General features: G+C 44.6%; 1 protein-coding gene across 2 annotated transcripts; it reads left to right on the top strand.

Annotated features, from left to right (window-relative positions):
- On the top strand, positions 1 to 15,701 carry Prkab2 (protein kinase AMP-activated non-catalytic subunit beta 2). Of its 2 annotated transcripts, none has more exons than XM_052179662.1 (8): positions 1 to 124; positions 345 to 522; positions 4,398 to 4,564; positions 5,557 to 5,650; positions 5,838 to 5,958; positions 8,586 to 8,719; positions 9,330 to 9,398; positions 11,727 to 15,701. In XM_052179662.1, the coding sequence occupies exons 2-8, from the start codon at positions 370 to 372 to the stop codon at positions 11,802 to 11,804; spliced, it is 816 nt and encodes a 271-aa protein (XP_052035622.1). In that variant the 5' UTR covers positions 1 to 124; positions 345 to 369; the 3' UTR covers positions 11,805 to 15,701. The 2 variants fall into 2 exon arrangements, with proteins under 2 accessions (XP_052035622.1, XP_052035623.1); XM_052179663.1 differs by lacking the exon at positions 1 to 124 and adding an exon at positions 172 to 214.
- The last annotated feature ends 4,366 nt before the right edge of the window (positions 15,702 to 20,067 follow it).

The following is a 20,067-nucleotide window of genomic DNA, read 5'->3' as shown; positions in this document are numbered from 1 at the left end:
TTAGGAGGAAACCCGGCTCACTGGCTTGGGGCGCGGTTTCAATTTCAATAACTTTATTGGTCTCCTTGTACGCCGAACAGCCGGCGTGCGTGTAGCCACGCGAGCCCGGAGCGCATCGCCAGAGGTGAGCGGCGTGGGGGTGTGCGGGGTCGGGGCTGTGGGGCAGCGAGGGCTCCCGGAGAGGGTTCTCTGAGCTGGGGCGTCCGCGAAGCGGGTAAGGGAGGGGGACCCCGGGCGCGGTCCCCTGCGGCGGGGATTCCCTTCCCGGGCGCAGGGGCGGGGCCGGGGCGCCCCTGACGCGGCCGCGGGGGGTGTTCCCCGCTTGGTGTCATTCCCCACGGCAGGTTGCCCCCGACTCGAGCTGCAGCCATGGGAAACACCACCAGCGAGCGGGTGTCCGGGGAGCGCCACGGTGCCAAGGCTGCTCGAGCTGAGGGCGGCGGCCATGGCCCGGGAAAGGAGCACAAGATCATGGTGGGGAGCACCGACGACCCCAGCGTCTTCAGCCTACCCGACTCCAAGGTGAGGTAGCGGGGCTGCCGGCTGCTCTGCCCTTCTTGGTTCTTCCTCCTTATTCTCAAGGGTTCTGGGCTTTTTAATTAGAAGGCTATTCCGCGGACAGAGATGTTGGGTGCTAATTCCTCCTAGACACTATCTCAAATTAGGATAGAGGCGCGGAGTTGTTTTCCTGCTGTTCTGAGTAATCTGTGGGCCAACCTTTTAGGACAAGTACCAAAGACCCATCGCCTGCCCGCCCCATACTTGGTTCTACGTGCAGGTTGCCCTCTTCTAGAGACTGCAGGTTTCGAGCGCGGGTGGAAACTTAGAGTGCGTTGTCTGAGCTATTGGTACAGGCTCAGTTTCTCACATTGGCCTCAAGATAGCTGGGATGACTTCTCCCTGAAAATGTCTCTGTGTACGTCTCGTTCTTGCTCTCTCTTAAGTGTTCTGCATCCCCCTCTTCGACCCTCAGCCACCTTTGTGTGGCTCTGAGTAGCCATCACTTGATTACTTGAATACTTTCCCCTAGACTTGGGGATCGATATAGGGCATCATTTGGTTAATGGCTCAGAGTTTTTTAATCGTGCCGTTTTGGTAGCTGTGTGTTTTTGCACACCTGGCTGTGTTTCACAGGAGAGCAAGTTACTTCCCTTCACTCCTCAGAAATACTTCAAAATGTTGCCCGAGGCTCAAAATCCACCCTCTACTTCCCTGAAGTTTTTGCTCTTAATTCCATAGACTTTCAGCCAGAGGTCACTTTTGGTCACCCAAAAGAAGAGCCAGATGGAGCTGACAGTAGTGTGATCGCTGCCCAATTGTTCCTAATCACTTAGAAATGTCAGCATTGAATACATATAATTTCTCCTGGTAGGCTTTCTGGAGTGAAAAAGAAAAACAGACGCATGGTGGTGGAGTGGGGTGGGGTGGTGGAGTGTGTTTGACATTTATTACTTCCCAGTGAACTGAAGCTTAGGATAGTAAATAGTGTTTTATTTACCACTTTGATGGCACATGAAATTTGGATTATACACCGTATGTTCTTGGATCCTGATTGAGAATGCCCTTAGAAAAATGAGTCATTGAACCGGTCATTTCTTGGGGTTCTCTCTTCCCTGTTTCCCCTCCTCTAGGATTCCTCATCATTTGGGCCCTGTATTCAGCCTAGATTTTCTTCTCCAAAGCTTATCTAGGATGACAGACAGGCCGTGTATTTTTTGCTTGTTCCTACATTGATGACTCAGGATTTGGGTACAGTCAAACTGTGACTGCAGTAATTGGTGTCCTGAATAAGAGCCAGGCTGCTCTGTGTGAATTTAGGCCTGTTCTAGATCATTCTTTCCCTCTTAGCCTTGCTGTTTGTGAAATGAGAAAAGTGGCTCAAACAATTACCCATGTCTTATCCAGATTGAAAACTTGATAGTTCATGTGCTCTCCCCCTCCCCCACACACACTCTGAATTTCCTTAAACGTTTGAAGGCTGTAATTTAAATTGCCAGTTTGCTGCTGTTCCTGATGATTTCGCTGATGGTTTAACTCGAGCAAACAGTTTTTCTGCTAGTCAGCTGCAGTCGCTCCTACCACAGAAATGTCATGTCATAAGTGGAAGGGCTTTGCTCCAAAGCCAGGCATATTAATAGTTTGGAGCTTTCAAATCCTAAACTGAAAATCCTTAAGTCATAAAAGTAATTGGTAAGAACAGTGGGGCTGGGGGCATCTTTGCTTCGGAGGTCAGGCTTATCAATAGACTTACTCAGTGCTTCTCAGTCCTGTTTGTACAACAGGATCCCCCAAGAATGCTTAAAAACCTTAAGGGAAATCTGACACACTTATAAAATGAACTGTGTAATGGATTGTGTATATGTCACCTGGTTTAAACTGCGCTGAAAGGTCATGAGAGACTATTCCTAAGATCCAAACCGCTCCCCTGCCAACCAACCACTCAGAAACAGATGGTATTTCTAACATTTTAGGACATACCTCAAAGGTGACTGTTTAAAACTGATACGATAGTGGCTCACATCTGTGATTTCAGCTGTTTCAGAGGCAGAAGCAGGAGGATCCCTGCCAGTCTGGACTAGAGTGAGAATTTGACCCCTAGAGAAAAATAAGGAATGCTTTTCCTTGTTTGTTGTAATGTGATAAGAGTGTTGTTACCTGAAGGCTTTTTAAAAATATATTCCCAAAATCCTATGGGGGAATCAGAATCTGCGGGTTGTTTTGAGGCATGTAAACATTCCCAATGCAACTGCCAGCCCCGTTGAGGTTATGGAGGAGGCCACAGTTTTGTCTCAATCCAGCCTCTGAATAATGTAAAAGTCCCTTCCTTTTCCTTTTCCACTCGCTTTGGTTTGTATTTGTACTGTAATCTTAAGGACTATCGAGAGACAGATGGAAGGTAAACTTTTTTCATTTTGGAAAGAGCAGGGAAAAGCCCAAATAAATAAGTTAGACTTTTCTCACTCTAGTCCTTAATATTTCACTTGTAATGCCTGACTTGGTATCATGCAGTCTTGTTTACCAGCCAGTGAAGCCATCCCAAAGGAATGATTAGCACATTTTTTTTCTGTAAAAGGCCAAATAATACATAATTTAGAGTCTGTGGGTCACACTCTGCCATAATTTCCCAGGTCTGCACGGTCGCAGTGAGCTCTAGATGATGGGTAAACACGTGGGTGGCTGACTCCAAAGGAAAGCTTCGTAAAGCAGTCTGGCTCATGGCTGCAGTTGGCCCAGGCCTGCCCTGAAGGATGGCCTTGGAAAGAAACTAAGGGCTTTGCTTTTCTCAGAATCCCATAAGCCCCATTTAGTAATGGGTCTGCTTTTGCTCAAGGAAGCTGCTTTTGATCTTGTGCTCCTAGAGCTCCGAGATGTCATGTATCCTCCTGAGGTCATTTTATGACCTGACCTAGGTAAGCAAGTAAGAGTTTATAACCATTTCAGCTCTACTGGGTCAGTGATGTGGTTTCCAAATGCATGTCGACCGACGGATGATGGTGCTGGAGATGAAACTCAGGGCCTCATGCCCAGTAGCAAAGTGTCCTGCATTCAACTATGCCTCGAGGCCTTACAATTTGAATGCCCTGTTGTATAACCAAGTAGCTAAAACAGCGTTGTTAATTAATTGCTTAGAAATTTTGGTATCTCTAATTGTAATCGAGAACAGTTTGCCTCAGAAAAGCATATGGCTGGCTTAATTTTCCTTTAAAGAATCTGTACTGGCTGGTTTTATGTTACTTTGACATGGGCTGGAGTTATCACAGAGAAAGGAGCTTCAGGTGAGGAAATGCCTCCATGAGATCCAGCTGTGGGGCATTTTCTCAATTAGTGATCAAGTGGGAGAGCCCCTTGTGGGTGGTGGTCTTGAGTTTTATAAGAAAGCAAGCTGAGCAAGCAAAGGGAAGCAAGCCAGTAAGAAACAGCTCTTCATGGCCTCTGCATCGGCTCCTGCTTCCTGCTTGAATTCCAGTCCTGACTTCTTTTGGTGATAAACAGCACTGTGGAAGTGTAAGCTGAATAAAGCCTTTCCTCCCCATCTTGGTCATGATATTTGTGTAGGAATAGAAACCCTAAGACAGAACCATACTTGACTTTCTTAACAGGTTTTTATGAGGTGTCAGAAGCATATCCTAATTGCTACATACAAGCTAAGGGTCATGTGAAGGGAGGGTTTGGAAGTGTTTGGTTTTTTTTTGAAGGGTGAGCCAAAGGTTCTACAAGAATGGTGTGTGTTATAGATAGTTCTTTTCTATAGTTTGTTCAGACCCTGATTCAGTTGCTGAATTTGGGCTGTCTGACTTTAGTTGACGCCTGATTTAATGCCCCTTAAAAACCTTTGGGACCTCTTAAAAACCCTTGGGTCATAATTTATTCTAGGGATGACCTCCTCCTTCTTACAGCTCCCCGGGGACAAAGAGTTTGTACCCTGGCAGCAGGATTTGGATGATTCTGTGAAGCCCACCCAGCAGGCCCGACCCACCGTTATCCGCTGGTCTGAAGGAGGCAAGGAGGTCTTCATCTCTGGGTCCTTCAACAATTGGAGCACTAAGATCCCTCTGATTAAGAGGTGAGGACAGGCATCTCTGTTGAGTCTGCAGTGTGCAGGTGTAGACACCTGAGTGCCTTTCTTCAGGAAGAGAGTGGGTCTCGGGAGTTTCTAGCAGCTTTGTGTATACACTTCAGGACTGTGATTCACAAGCCATTTCTTGTCTAGAAGTCTGGAAATAACTAATCCTGTTGCTTTGATGTCTGAATTAGAGTGAAATACATTGTGACATTGTAGGTATAATACCAGCTTATCACTGGCAAAGCAGTAGTGAATGATTTAAGTGGTTGTCAGAGTGACTCTTTGTGTAATAGGTCATTTTCCAGAAAAGGCTCACCAAACTATGGGAAATGTACCCTGAAATATTTCCCAACCCAAACCTATCTTTTATGTTATTCACATTTGTGAAAACTCTACTTTGTGTGTAACGTGTGTTTGCGTGTATATGTGCACATGTGCATGTGCACCTATATATGTGCACGTGAAGGCCACAGAAAGACCCAAGTATCAACAAGGCTTTAAGCCTTGTTGCCTCAAGACCGTCTCACTGAACCACAGTTTCTCCGTGTCTTTACTGGCCAGCATTTTCTCAGGGTCTGCTTGTCTCTGCCCCCAGGGCTGGAGTTACAGGCATGTATAGCTTTGCCCAGCTTTTTCCATGGATACTGGGGATTCACACTCAGGTCCTGACACTCACAACAAGCACTCTGACTGGTTGAGCTGATCTCCCTCGCTCTAAGAAATCTGAACGTTTTGCCAGTCACCCCTTCCCCCCCCCCCCCCCCACACACACACAAGTGATCAAGAACAAAGTTGGTGAGAGAGTTTGACAAGCACATGTGTTGACTGATACAGAAGAAGAGAGGGATGTTACTGTGCGTGTTGGGGCGAGCACAAGGGCCGTAGCTTAGGAACATACGAGGTCATTGCAGAGGCCCCATCATTTCCTCTTACGTTTTCACACTCTGTCTTGAAGGAGCTTGGCCTGGTTGACCTTCTGTTTTCTTCTCTAGTCATAATGACTTTGTTGCCATCCTGGACCTTCCGGAGGGAGAGCACCAGTACAAGTTCTTTGTGGATGGACAGTGGGTTCATGACCCATCAGAGGTAAGGCCTGGATTTGCAATGGAGCCTCAGTGGCCTCCTTATGACTTACCGTGCTCCGGTTCAGTGGGCAACAGGCTCCCTACTAGAGACTTGTCATAAGAGCAGAGGGGCAGGTGGGTGACGATATGGATTTAAAGGGAATCCAATGCCATTTCATTTGTTTGTTTACATTTCTTCACTGTTTCAGCCTGTGGTCACCAGTCAGCTTGGCACAATTAATAATTTGATCCATGTCAAGAAATCTGATTTTGAAGTATTCGACGCTTTAAAGTTAGACTCTATGGAAAGCTCTGAAACATCATGTCGAGGTAATATTGTTCTGTTGCTTTCTCTTGCTGTGTCTTCCTTACAGTGCATATTACTTCCTTTTCTAAATTGTTTTGCTTTATTTTACATTTTCATGTTTTCTCAGGAATCTTATAACCTCACACACATATCCCATGGCTATAATGTCTGCCTCTCTTACTCTGATACACTGTTCTCCATTTTACCAAACACCAGTAGTCTGCGGTTTCAAATGCTATTTCCAGTAAGATTCACACTTTATGTGAGCATCTGGTGACATTACCTGTGGAGGCTGGGTATGTCTTGTTTGTCTTGTTACCCTGAGCTCAACTGGCAATTATGACTCTACAGGGAAAGCCTTATATATTTTTGTTTGGTGTATATTACTTTCCTCAAGGCCTTTCTCAGTGCGTGTTCACTCTGGGAGCAGAGACACATTGTGCAAACTCTCCATAGTCACTGACTTATACTGGATGATGGGAGAGGTGCCTGCCTGGAGAACTGCACACCTTACCCACTGAGCAGCTCTCTTGTTTGCAAAGAGAGCCTGCCTTGGCTAGTAGTCACGCCCACGTACACCAGCTCCCAGCAGTAAACTCGAGGGCTTGGACCCTCAGTGAGCCTCAGTCACAATAACTCATGTAGACCCCATAGCAGAGTCTCTAGGACAAGGGACAAATAGTCCACAGCACAGTAACTGCCTACTTAAAATTAGTATATAAACTCAGAACGTTAACAGGAGCCTTCGTACTGCCTGGAGGGCAGTGATCTTAGAAGATTTCAGGTCTGTGGCCACTAGGCCTGTGATTACATTGTGATCTACAAAGTAACCCATGAGCGTGTGACAGTCACGAATGTATCGGCAGCACAGCACACTTCCGGTTCACTCGGTTCCTAACCCAGTGATGTAAGGCATAGAGCATTTGTTAGAAATATGCAGATAGTGGGTGTGGCCATGTGTGTGACTTTTCAACATCCAACCTGTATATTTTAGTGCAAAGGCCACCATGTGAGAATTGTCCGGTGTTATTTCCCAGGTGATTTGTTTCTGTTTTTGTTTTTTTTCACCGAGACAGGGTTTCTCTGTGTAGCCCTGGCTGTCCTGGAACTCACTCTGTAGACCAGGTTGGCCTCAAACTCAGAAATCCACCGCCCGGCTTTCTCAGGTGTTTTGTGGATAAAGTGACCAGAACAACTGAATGCTGAAGGAAATCTGAGTTATTAAAAAACTATTACTAACGTGTTTTCTCTGGAGCTATAAAGTATAAATATTTCAAAACAATGAAAATATAGTTCATTTAATTTCATAGATTTAATCTGAGTGCTTTTCATCTTTTGAAGTACAATCCAGATACTGTGAAACACATCTTTTTAAATTGTACGATTTATTCATTTTTTTAATATTTTTATTTTCTATATTCTTTGTTTATATTCCAAATGATTTCCCCTTTCCCGGATCCCCCCTCCCCATATGTCCCATAAACCTTCTTCTCTCCATCCCTTCTCCAATCACCTCCCTCCTTTTTCTCTGTCCTTATATTCCCTTCCCATGCTAGATCAATCCTTTTTTTTAAGTTTTTTTTTTTTTTTTTTTTTTTTGCCTGTTGTGGACAGTTCGTATGAATGTAAACGTACATTGTGTGGCCTCTTTCGCCTTAGCAGGCTCCCAGGGCTCATCCTTGTTGAAACACGTATCTGTACTTTGCTTCTGTTTGTGGCTGGGCAGAAGTCCACGGTATGACAGTTCTTTTTTGGTTCTCCATCCATTGTTGACAGACACTGGGTTTTGTCTCCTCTTTGGAGCGCTCATATGTATTGCTTATGAACACTCATGGTCAGGTTTTTGCATGGGCTTATATTTTATCTTAGGTGTCACACCCAGTAATGTAGGGTAATTACTGGGTCACAAAGTTTGTTTGAAGATAACCATACTGTTTTTCAAAGTGTTTATACTATTGTACATCTTGCCCACAGTGGGAACACTGTAGTTTGAGGCTTCGAGTTTCTCCACAGTTTTGCCAGTACTTGCCGTGTCAGTGGCAGCCACCCCAGGGAGTACGAAGTGTGCTCCCTTACTGTGGTGGTCCTCTGCACACTCTGGACTACATACAGCTGCATTTGTTCTTTCTGCAGTAATCGTTATATTCTTAGAGTGTGTGACGTTGCTGTCTAGCTTTGGTAGGGAAAAAAGTGAACTCTAATCTTTTCACACTGAGTCACAACACATCTTAACCACTCTCACTTTTATTTCCTCAAAAGCATTGTAAATAGGAATTTACAGTGGTAAAGCTGTCTCTTCCTAACTTGCATAGGAAGATATTTATCTGTGGACGAGCAAACTGACCAAAACAAAGGGATCTGCCCAAGGTCACACGGCTGACAAATGGTGTTTGTTCCCTGGAGCCCAGGTCCTGGCCTCTCTCTCACCTCTTCCTGACATCACGTTGCCTTGTTGGGAAGCCTCCTGATCCATGCTCAGGTTGATGCACACATTTCTTTTCCAACCTGACAGTTCCAGCCGCAGTAGGGCACAGGTTCTCATGCTCCAGGACTTGGACTGCATTTAAGATTAATGACTGCGATGATAGCTGTCCCCGTGCGTTCTCACTAACCCTCAACTTTCCTTCACGTTTGCATAAATATTTTTCAGACCTGTCCAGCTCACCCCCAGGGCCTTATGGTCAAGAAATGTATGTGTTCCGATCTGAGGAGAGATTCAAATCCCCACCCATCCTGCCCCCTCACCTACTCCAAGTTATTCTTAACAAGGACACTAATATTTCAGTGAGTATCCTGAACAGGTGGCTAGAGCATCTGGGGATCTCTAGGACCATCAAGGCCAAAATGAGTGACCGTGGGCCTAGGTGTCATAGTTACAGTAATAAGCCGTGTACACATCAGCAGCACGGCAGAATCCTTTCCCAGACTGAACTGTAACTTCTTTAGGTACCAATAGCAGAATTTATCAATGTCTCTTTCTAGTTAAATTGCTAGAGTTGCTATGTATTCTGACTTCTATTATAACACAAGATAAGGGGTACTCTCTCATTGGGGGATATACAGAAATTCACAACTTGATATTAAATATTTTTAACCATGATTTCAATTAGTTGATAGCTCCTAGGAAGATTTTTTTTTCCCTTTAAACCAAATCATCTCTGTCTAAGCAAGGTTTTTGTTTTAATTCTCTTAAAGAAAATTAGTGGATGTTGGGGCTTAGCATTTCTGCCCCAGACTGAGGATTTTTCCATTTTATGATCTGGGAATGTGTGACTTGTAGGAGACGAAGTATTCCTATTTAGAGTTCTCAACAGTCCAGAGAGTTCTGGGGGAAAGAAAGTTGTTTGTCTTGTGTGCGTTTAATCACATGTGGCGGGCGTGTCTTTTCTCCTAGTGTGACCCAGCCTTACTTCCTGAGCCCAACCACGTTATGCTGAACCATCTGTATGCACTGTCCATTAAGGTAAGTGTCGGCCCTGGTCTCCCACAGCCTCCCAGCGGAAGGGGAAGGAGAAGGGGCCCTCGAGCTCTTCAGTGGCCACTCGCCTGCTGCTGCTTTGAAAGCTACACTTGGCAGATTATAGATGAGCTGTCTCTTCCTAACTTGCAGGCTGTAGGATTTACACCTCAGCCACTGGTCTGCGTTGGGCTGAGCTGTCAGTCATGGGGTCTTTCTGCTTCTGAGTTCCCTTGGGTGGCTACCCCATTGACTCATCTGGTTACTTAAGCTTGAGTTCATCGTGGCTGGATTCCATCTGCAGAAAATGAGGGTTAGCTTCTATCAAACAGATGTGTGAATGAGACATAAAACTTTACCTTTTCAAATGAGGAGTGAAGCTCCTCCCCCTGCCCTTGTTGTATATACCCAGGTGTTCCCATCTCTCTTATAGTAAGAAGGGAGTCATGTGACTTGAAGGTTCCCTGTCTTTCCCACCCCTGTGCTAGAGTCCTTATAGTCTCCATTGCTTTAATGTCTTTGTGGCTTGGCTTAACATATGTGGCTTGACATAAAAGTATAGTTCTGTGACTGTCTACACTGAGCCTCATGAGAACTACTTGGAGAGGTTGTGAGCCTTCAGATTGAGTGCTCTCATCTCCAGAGATTGTGCATACACACACTCAGGTACTCCCAGTAGTTTCCCTATAAGCTGCCCGTATTTCTCAGATGTGCAGCTAGAGCAGAGAGATCCAGCCTTACCTCTGATAGAGCTGACTTTTATAGAGTGTGTGGTTGCATATAAAATCTTAACTCACTGAAGTTCATCTTTAGGTAACCTTGAGAGGTAAGTAGTATTTTGAACCTATTTTATAGACTCGGTGAAGTCAGATTGTCAGTGAGTATAAGACAGGCCTGAGGTTCTGTCCTCTCAGCCCTTGTCCAAGAGCTTCCCTGTCTGCCATCACACAGGTCTTCTCACGGTGCCTTTCTCTCACCTGCTCCCCAATCTACAGCTCTCCTGAGCAGGGTCGCATCTGCCTGGCTTCCCCCTTGTTAGGCTACGTGTCAGCTGTCAGCACAATCTAACCAGAGTGCTTGTGTGGGACACGTTCATCAGGGACAGTACAGGGTGAAGGAAGATAGCACTGGACTTTTGGGGTTCTTGGAGATTTGGGGGTTCTTGGAGATCTGATTGAGTTTTGTCTCCTGTGACCACTGTGTGACTTTAGATGGTGTCCCTTGTCATTCCTTCTTCTGTGGCACACCCATGCTCTCAGATACGTCTTGGCAGTTGATGCCTTTGCCCCGTGTGTGACTTGTAGTACAAATGGCAGTCCTGTTGGGTCAGCCTGCCTCCGGGCTCTTTCAGTCATTCCACCATTTGGAATTGATCCAGCACATTGGATGTCTAAGAGAGCCAGCTTTTCCTTTAAGGGTGGATAGGAAATTCCATCCTTCTCTCCAGGTCAGAGAGGACATTTGCAGTTCATCCTTGGCATTAGCGGCAATTGGACCTGCTTTGGGGCTTACAAATGAGTGTCAAGAAGTGCTGTTTTCCTTTCTTACTATAGTTGACATTTCGCTCTGGGAATGGGTGCCAGCAGGGTTGTTTTAGTTGCTAGTCTTGAGGCCATTTGTATAGTTTAGAATGAGAAGCGGAATAAGGTAGGAAGTCAGTATTTCTTCATGACCTTGTATGTGCCAGATACTTTCTGATTTCTCTTGTCAGCGTCAGAGCCATCAGATAATAGCTAATGGTAGCTATTATCCTTTGTATGAAAAGTTAAAGGGGGCACATGGAGGGACGTAAAGACTACTGTATATTATTCAGGGATACCAACTAACACCACAACAGGAACTAGATTGGAACTGAGTTAGATTTGACAGCAAAACCAGCTTCTTTTATTTCAAGTTGTCTTTTTAAAAGTAAATGTGTTGGTTAGTGTTGTTAACTTGAAAAAAATTTAGGACAACCAGAGATATGAGTCTGAGCATACTTACAGGGAATTAATGTATATATTAATTGTCATACGAAGATCCATCTTAAACGTGAGCAGACCGTTCCCTGGACAGGGTACTGAGGACTGGGTAAAGTGGGGGAAAGCACGCTGAACACAGAATTGCACACGTGTGCAATGTGCTCAACTGTTCCAGTGTCCTGACGCCTCGGCTTCCCTGGCAGGACTGACTGTAACCCCGAACCATGAGCCAGAATAAACCTTCTTTCCCTTACAGTGTTTTTGATGGGGTGTTTTGCCACAACAGTGGGTGACTGTGAAAGACTGAAAGCCAGGAAGAGCCAGCAGCCTCCCAAATTAACGAATTCGCTGTATGTGCTTCTCCCCTCTGCAGGACAGTGTGATGGTCCTTAGCGCAACCCATCGCTACAAGAAGAAGTATGTCACCACGCTGCTGTATAAACCCATCTGAAGAGGCCATCACTCCTTGCCTCCAAGGATTCTGGAGAAGCATCTCCCTTGCCTTTGAACTGAGCTGGCCTCCTCGGAGGCTGGCAGGCTGATATGTTTTGAGGCTGATGTGTGTGTCAGAGCCTCTGATAGGGTGCTCTGCTTTGCATTTGATTGCAGATGAGAGCTTTATGAGTTCATGGAGTTTATTTTAAGAAACACAAACCCATATATATGCATATGAGGTTACTGGAAGCCTCCTGGCCCAGCTGTACACGTTCTCTGCCTGTGGGTAGTTGCCAGGGCCTGACTGGGAAGCTGTGGCTGCAGGAATAGGTATACCGGAAGCTACTTTTTGTAAAGTGAAAGAATAGCAAACTCTTAGGATCCTTGTTGGGCAGAGGTTCTGGAACACTGGTGTTCAAGGGTCAGATGTGTGCCAGGCTGCTGCCCTCCTTAGAGCTGCCACATTGCAGGCTGGCTTTCCTTGCATGGACTGATTCTGTATTCCCACACTGTGTGACACAGTCTGCTGTGTTTTTATATGACACTAGATGCCCCACAAGAACCCTCCTCATTTTATGTACCCCATTTAATAGCTTCCCTCAGATCTCATACAGGACCCAGTAATGCAAAACTCACTGGGTGAGGAACCCTTTTGAAAAGTTTGTGGGATTAGGCTCTCCTTAGAGACTGAAGGTGCCAGGGTCTCCTTTTTAGCTCAGTGAAGGCCTAACCCAGTGTGTTACAATTTATTTTAACATCTAGAGAAAAAGAAATGCAGATCTTTGTGTTTCAGTTTGGTCCTGTATATTGGCTGTATGGGCCTGTTTCCAGTTTTTCTTTATTAGAGCATTCAGTTTGTAGATAGACTTGGAATTAGGGAAAACCCTCCGTATCTTTCATCCCTGAAAGATTTTTTTTTAACTTGCCTACATTTTTCTTTAAAAAAAAAAAAAAGCATATCCATCCATTTTAACCGGCCATTAAAGAACCTCAGGCTGTTGACAAGTGGTCCTGAGACTGTCTTCTCTAGTCTAGGCACTTGTACAGTCTTGGTTAGTCTGGCCAGCCGTGTGTACCTCGCTGCCCCAGCACAATGCTAGACACAAGTTCATGCAGGCTCATTGGATGCTCGTGCTAGGTTCCCTACTTTTAAAGACGTGTAAGGCAAGGAACTACCCCCGGTATTCATAACCATGCACAGTGTTGCTCTTTGCACCAAATATTAACCAAGTATTTTTTTTTTCTTTTGCCTCTTCCTTTTAAATGTGTGTGATGATGGAATGGGGTCACTGATAACCACTGACTGAGAAGTATTCCAACCTTACTCAGGTTTCAAAGAAAATATTTTTCCAAGTATCTTGACACTTCCATTTTGCAGATAAATGTAAGTTAAACATTAAACACCGTTTATGGTTGAGAGACTTGATGTCTCCTGAGATGAGCCAGCCGCATGGAAAGGGACCTGCTGGTCAGCTGAGCTACCTCCTGGCTTTCCCACGCACGCGTGGCACAGCAGTCCTCTGCACACCTTTAGACCTCTGATCACAAGCATGAATAGGAAGATGGGGACGTTTCTGTTTCGCAGGGAGTACAGATGCTCAATGCCTTGGTAGATGGCCTGGGAGGTGCCATTTCAGCCCCCCCAAGCTGCCTCCTTCAGCTGAGACCCTTGTGGTCTCGTCAGCCTTCTGAATTGTGTGCCATTTTGAAAACCAAGGTCTCATCTTGGTTTTTAATCAACTCTCTAAGACTCTTCAGTTCCATGAGAAGGTTTTATTTATTTATTTATTCTGGTTTTTCTCAGTGCTGATTTAGAAGTGGATTCAAGTCTCGATTGTCCCACGGTGGGATTGTTGTATCTACACTTCCTGTGCCCAGTGTGATCTGGGCTTGTCTGTGTTTGCGTATTGAGTTTTTACTCCACACAGTTGTAGCAGTAGAAGGGTGAGGAGAGGTGTCTTCAATCTCTTAGACTGATGCTTCTCAGTGAGGTGAGGCTGTGGTGACAGAGGGCTTGGTGCTGGTGACCCTTATATCCGCATCTGGAAACAAAGGAGAAAGAAGGGCTGGCTGACTCACTAGTACTGTCCCTGTCCTGGCCCCTGACCCTGTCACCAGGAAACACTTGTGAAGGGACAGAGGAGGGTACTGCTTTTCTCTTAGTTACTAAGAGAAAAGGGACAGTTTGTTTTCTACAATAAAAAGTTGGGCAGAATTCAGAAAAGGCAAAACTATTTCTTTTTCTTTCCCCACCTATGGGAATTTTGCAGGATCAGTTGGTAGAGTAAAACAGCCCTAAGGAGAGCTAACACGTAAGCACCTGTAGTGTAGATCCGTGCCTGTGAGGAAAGGACGGCAGGAACTGAAGGGTCAGGAAGCTCGGCACTGGAAATGCCCTCTTCAAGAGTTCAAGCAGACGCAACCCAGATCCTTGGATTTTATTGTACAGACAACTTAGCCCAGAAACTGTCTTCTTTGTCCTGTTGGCCTATTCTCTACCTTTCCTCTGCACTCTGTTTGACTTCACTTATCAGTAAGACAGGTTCACCAGGGGCTCAAGGCAGATGTGACCCAGACAGTGTAAAGAGCTTTCGTGCCATGTTTATTAGCTTCCTGTCAACCTAGACCTGAGTAGGATTTAGCTAATATAAGCCACACCTCTGAAGGGCGCAGCTAGCTTCTTCAAGAGCCCTGGCTTCTTGGGTCTAAAGTACAAAGGAAGAATCCCTGTTTCTGAGAGGAACCTTGGCCCACCCCTCCTGTTGGTTTTGGTTTCTTGTAGATCTAATGGATCTTTCGTAAACCTTTTGAAAAGTGTCACTATTGCATGCATGCTGCTAAGGTGACGTGACGTGAAAGTGGGAACAGGGCTTTTAAATGTTTGACCTCAAAACAATATGCAATAGTCCCTGTGTGGGTGTGTATGTGTGTGCACGTGTGTGTGTGATATTCACTGTTCTCAGTGGTACTTGTCCTCATATTCTTGTGATTTGGGGCTTAAGAGCAGATACATATTTTGTTCTTGTGTTATGACTAATCCTCAAAGCCAAGTTCTTGCTGTCTTCTGTCAGCTGCAGACTCCAGTTACTCATGAATATGAGACCTGGAAGAAATAAGGGTCTCTCAGGACTCTGGTCTAGGCATTTGTCCTTAAGTGACAGTCACAACTGGAGATTGAAAGACTGATTTCTGCAGTGAAGATAAGTGTTTGGAGTAAAAAAGCCAATTGTTTCAATTATAGGAAAGAAAAAATCACAAGTCTCTTGTAGGATCCACTGCCTCTCGGATTTAAAGCTGGATCTGTCACAGCTTGTGTTACTTCTTCCCTGTGTACTGAAGTAGCAAGCTTCATTCAAAATAAAACTGTTTAGTACTTCCAACATAAGGTGGGGTTCATTCGAATTAAGTGTGGCACAGAACTTTTGCAGTAAGTTTGGTGTGAAATACCAAATATTAGGGATTTATAGGTGTCCGATTACATAGTCAAGGGACACCTGCAGTAAGTGTTGGCCACCCTGGGCCCCCTCCATAGCTGAGCGTAGTCCTCAGCGTTTTAGGACAGCCAGACATCAGCATCAGTCTGGCCTACATTCTGTTCTGGGTGGCCTATGAGACGTATTTGAATTCGGTGGGTGTTGTTTGTTTACACTGTAGCACTTTGAGTTTGTCATAAAGCAGGGGTGACTTAATTTGAAGGCAGTAAGTGTGAGTCTCTCAAATGGTGCTGTTTGTGACCTTTGATGCTGATATGCAGAGCTGCCTCAGTTGTTCACAAACCGACACAAGTTAAGACTAAAGCTTCTCTCCACGTGTGACTCACCACGGACTCTGCCTGAAAACTGAATAATGTAACACACAAAAATGTGGTTTGTTTTTCCATAAAACTGTTTAATAAAAGCATTATACAGCAATAGTATTTGAGTTACTTACTGATTCAATTTTCAGAAGCCTGACTAAAACCTGGGTATTATCAGAACCTGAAGAATATGAATTGTCATGACAAAGTAGAAACAATCACTGGAAAGACACAGCTGCAATTTGTCCTTTTTCTGTCCCAGGCCATGCTAACAATCACAGGACTGCGACTCTTAAGTACTTGTTTCCACCATTTTCTACAAACTGTATGTTTAGCTCCTGTCCTGTGCTGGATTAGCTGAGATCTTAGGCCAATGATCATTACCCCTGGCTGCTCATTATATCCCTGATAGAGAACCTAAGCCTGTTAATGGCTGTCCACTGCCTCCAGCTGAGTTAAATGGAAATCTTAGGTGTGGACCTCACATGTATAAACTTGTAAAATTCCCAGGTGATTCTAATTGACAGGGCTGGAGACCACTGTCCTGACTCCTCCACTTGACTATTAGATTTTATACTGTTTCTAACAGTAGATCTCTGATGTGGTTTGTCTTAGGGTTTTACTTCTGTGAACAGACACCATGAACAAGGCAAGTTTTATAAAGGACAACATTTAATTGGGGCTGGTTTACAGATTCAGAGGTTCAGTCCGTTACCCTCAAAGCAGGAGCATGGCAGCATCTAGGCAGGCAGAGCTGGGAGTTCTACATCTTCATCTGAAGGCTGCTAGGTTGAGGGTATTTAAGTCCATCCCCACTGTAACACACCTACTCCAACAAGGCCTTACCTCAATAGTGCCATTCCCTGGAGCAATACACAAACCATCACATGGGTTTTGTTGTTTTTTTTTTTGGGGGGGGGTCAATACATAGACACAATGCTTGCTTTCTGTCCCTTCATACAAGTAGGTATATAGGCACATATTTTTTTGCAACCTACTTTAATAAGGGTTCAACCTCCCCTCTAGCCCACCACCCACCAAAGGTAGTGGAAAAGAAAGGTTATTAGGATACCTAATATCCTAATAGGGATCCAGGGAAAGTGGACCCTTTTAGAAATAGTTCTTTGGGGCAATTCCAATCTTCGTTCTAAGTTTAGTCTACTAGCAAAGGCCAAACATGACTCAGCAGCCGCAGTCCAGTCCACGCCACAGATTTCATACATGAATCAGCAACAGCAGTTCAATCCAGAAGAAACTGAGCCTCGCCGTTCGGCCGAGTCTGTGGAAGCTGCAGGAGTCTCATGAGAATTTCTTTGGTGAACTCTCTATGAAGTCCCCACAAGTGAAGCTCAGTAATGAAATGCAGGGTGAACCAATACATGCATGTAGTCAGCAAAGACCGGTGAAGTGGAGCAAGGCAAATCCAGCTCCCACTGTCTTGTGAGGTCATATTTATATTCTTTCTAAACACCATGCATCCTTTCATGTCTTAATAGCAAAACATCCTTTCACCTGTGTCTGCTTCAGCAAAGCATTCTTTTACCTGTCTTCCTCAGCAAAACATTATAACCTGAGTCTCCAGAAACTTCCACTCTGTTGGGGGGTATCTCTGGATTATCCTCAAACTGAATCACCCTACATTGGTCGCTTGAGTCAACTAAGGTCAGCCTTCTTAGGGAGACAATGACATGGGAGTGAAGAGAAGAATGAGGAAGGAGCAGTACATGGCCAGGTGTGTAAGGAAAGCCTACACTAATGAGTGTAGAAACCTACACTATGAGTGACCTCAGTTACCCACACAACAGTCCAGATGGCCTACAGACTAGACAGCAGGGCATCTTGCTTGTGAAAGAATGTTCCTAATATATCCTGGTCACAGAGATGACTATAGATGGTGCCAAAATTCTGTGAGGGCAAAACTTGTGTTGCCATGTGCTTTCTACAGTGTCTCTGGCCTTTGTGCCTTTCTTTTGTTGTCTACTTTCCTGTCCCCATTCCACCTTTTGGTTCTATGGCAGTTTCCAGACACATGAGTGGCTCAAAGGTATTATTAGTCCTTTTCTTCCAGAGGTGTTCTTAGTGCTATTTTGGACCAGGGAGATGGTTCCACAGGTAGGGTGCTTGCCACCAAGCTTGGTGACCTGAATTTGATCCTCACACTGTACACGGTGGAAATGGAGAACCAACTCCTGCAAGTTGTTTTCTAATCTCAACATATTATTTTGATCTCAGCATGCTTTTTTGGCAGTTCTGAATCTCTCGTGAAGGTCTGTGTAAATATAAGATGGAATTTTTTTCTACTTCTTAAAAAAAATGGGATTTGAGAGGTTGAATTGAACCTGTCCATCACTTTGTGTTGGTGACTTGAAGTTTGTGACATGGTAGTAGTGTTGGGGACTTGATGGTAGTGTTGGTGACTTGGCAGTAATGCTTGGGACTTGGTGGTAGTGTTGGTGACTTGGCACTAGTGTTGGTCACTTGGCTGTAATGTTGGTGATGAGGCAACAGCACATCTTGTTCATGAGCATAGGGTGACCTCACATTTCTTCCATGTCTTCCAGCATCATTTTCTAAGTTCTGTATTACAGATCTTTGGGGTCTTTTGAATCATGTTTTATTCATTTCATGCTATAATAAGCAGACTTATTAATTTTATATAGTAAAATTATATATAAAAATTTGATATGGTAAAAAAGGTATAAAACATTGCTTTTTTTGTTTGATGATTTTTCTATCTTGTCATTTTGTTGAATTCATTTGTGCATGTATGTAATTCTTAAGGTTTTCTGTATTTTAGATCACATCATCTGTGAACAGGCAACTTCACTTCTTTTCCAATTTCACTTTTATTCAGCCTCCTTTCCCTTCCCTGCCTACATGTCCTCTCCTTAAATACACACACACACACACACACACACACACACACACACATTTTATACGAGGCTGAAAGAGAGTTAAGGAATATCCTAGTGTTGTATGCAGAGTGAAATGGTAAACATGGTGGTAATCAAGGAATGTAATCAAGGAAATCAATAAAGTAACTTTCAGGAAGTATTTTCTAAATTTCTGATCTTATTGCTTCATCTTGGCTCCAGTAGATTTGGTAATAAACACCTAAGGAATGCCAGCAAAAATAGTTCTTAGTGTAGGAGGTTGGTGCTGTTTATATTCAAATGCTAAACTTTATACCCCAAGAACTGATTGCTCTCGGTATACCAGCTTTTGTTGTGAAAACCTTGCCCCCCCCCCCCAAGTTAACCATGATTGGCTAATAAAGATGCCTATAGCTGGCAGAAGAGAGGTAGGCGAGGCTTTGGTTCCCAAGCTTGGAGTCCCAGGCAGAGACCACAAGGAGAGAAGAAAGAGAAGGAAAAGGGAAGAAGGGGCCATTGGGTAGGTGGACTGTGTGGGATTTGTGATGTCATGACATCTGGCAACATTATCCTGGTCTTGTTCTGGTGGCCATATTGACAGTCATGGGTACATTTTCTCTGTCATATTTAGGGGATGCTATCTAATGGTAGACAACCTGTGCCTCTGTTTTTCACAACCAACTGTCCTGCTTCCTTTTCTGTGATCTCCATTGAGCCTTCAATGTAGGGGTTGGGATGCAAAAGTCACCAGATGTCACCACATCCCCTTACTCTCTTCATTTTTACCAATTGCCTATCTCTGTAATTGTCTCCATCTTTTGCAAAAAGAAGCTTGTTTGAAGAGAGGTGGGTGAAAACGACACTTACCTGTAGGTATAAGGATGGGTATTTAGAAAACAGGAAGATGATATTAGTTTAGGAAACTAGCAGTAGAAGCTCCTCTGTGGTCCATGACCTTCCAAGCATGAGTAGCTAGCATGAATATCCTCCTGATGAGTGGGTCACAGATCTAATCAGACAGTCAGTTGTTGGTTACCCCAAGATAAAAGGGCCGCTTCTGCATCACTGTGAACATCTTGCCAGGCCGGTCAGATATTATTTTCTATTGCTTTCCACTTTAGTATTTCAGACTAAGTCTCTCTGTGAACCTGGAGTTCACTCACCTGTTACAAAGACTAGCTGGTCAACAAGGCCCGGTGATCGCGCTGCCTGCCTCCCTGGTGCTAGAGCACTGGAAGGGAATGCACCGCCATGGCAGGATTTTTGGTAGGGATCCAAACTCAGGACTTCAATCTACTTCAGAAGCACTTTACCAACTGAGCTACCTCTCCAGCCCTGGGTCATTTTTTAAAGTAATGTTTTTGTTCTTTAGAACATCACACATGAGTATGATATATTTTGATAATATTCATCACCAGTGCTCCCAGATCCATCCCTAACTCCTCACTCTCTCCCAACTCGACTGTTTTCTTTACTCTCATGGCATTTAATCTGTGCTGCCTGTGTACCTGTGGGGATCTGGACCATCCAAATGAGCGCAGTAGACCTCCAGGAACCACACCCTTAAAACTGTGCTCCCCCAGAAGCTATCAACTGCCAATAGCTTCTCT

Source organism: Apodemus sylvaticus, chromosome 4 (genome assembly GCF_947179515.1).
Source record: "Apodemus sylvaticus chromosome 4, mApoSyl1.1, whole genome shotgun sequence".
NCBI classification, from domain to species: Eukaryota; Metazoa; Chordata; class Mammalia; order Rodentia; family Muridae; genus Apodemus; species Apodemus sylvaticus.
This window is presented reverse-complemented; position numbering and strand designations above follow the sequence as displayed.

Excerpts from the sequence above, each read along its gene's own strand:
- Prkab2 (XM_052179662.1), top strand. The coding sequence starts at position 370 with ATGGGAAACACCACCAGCGAGCGGGTGTCCGGGGAGCGCCACGGTGCC. Across the intron at positions 8,720-9,329 it reads ACAAGGACACTAATATTTCA|TGTGACCCAGCCTTACTTCC; the intron begins GTGAGTATCCTG and ends CTTTTCTCCTAG. Across the intron at positions 9,399-11,726 it reads TGTATGCACTGTCCATTAAG|GACAGTGTGATGGTCCTTAG; the intron begins GTAAGTGTCGGC and ends TCCCCTCTGCAG.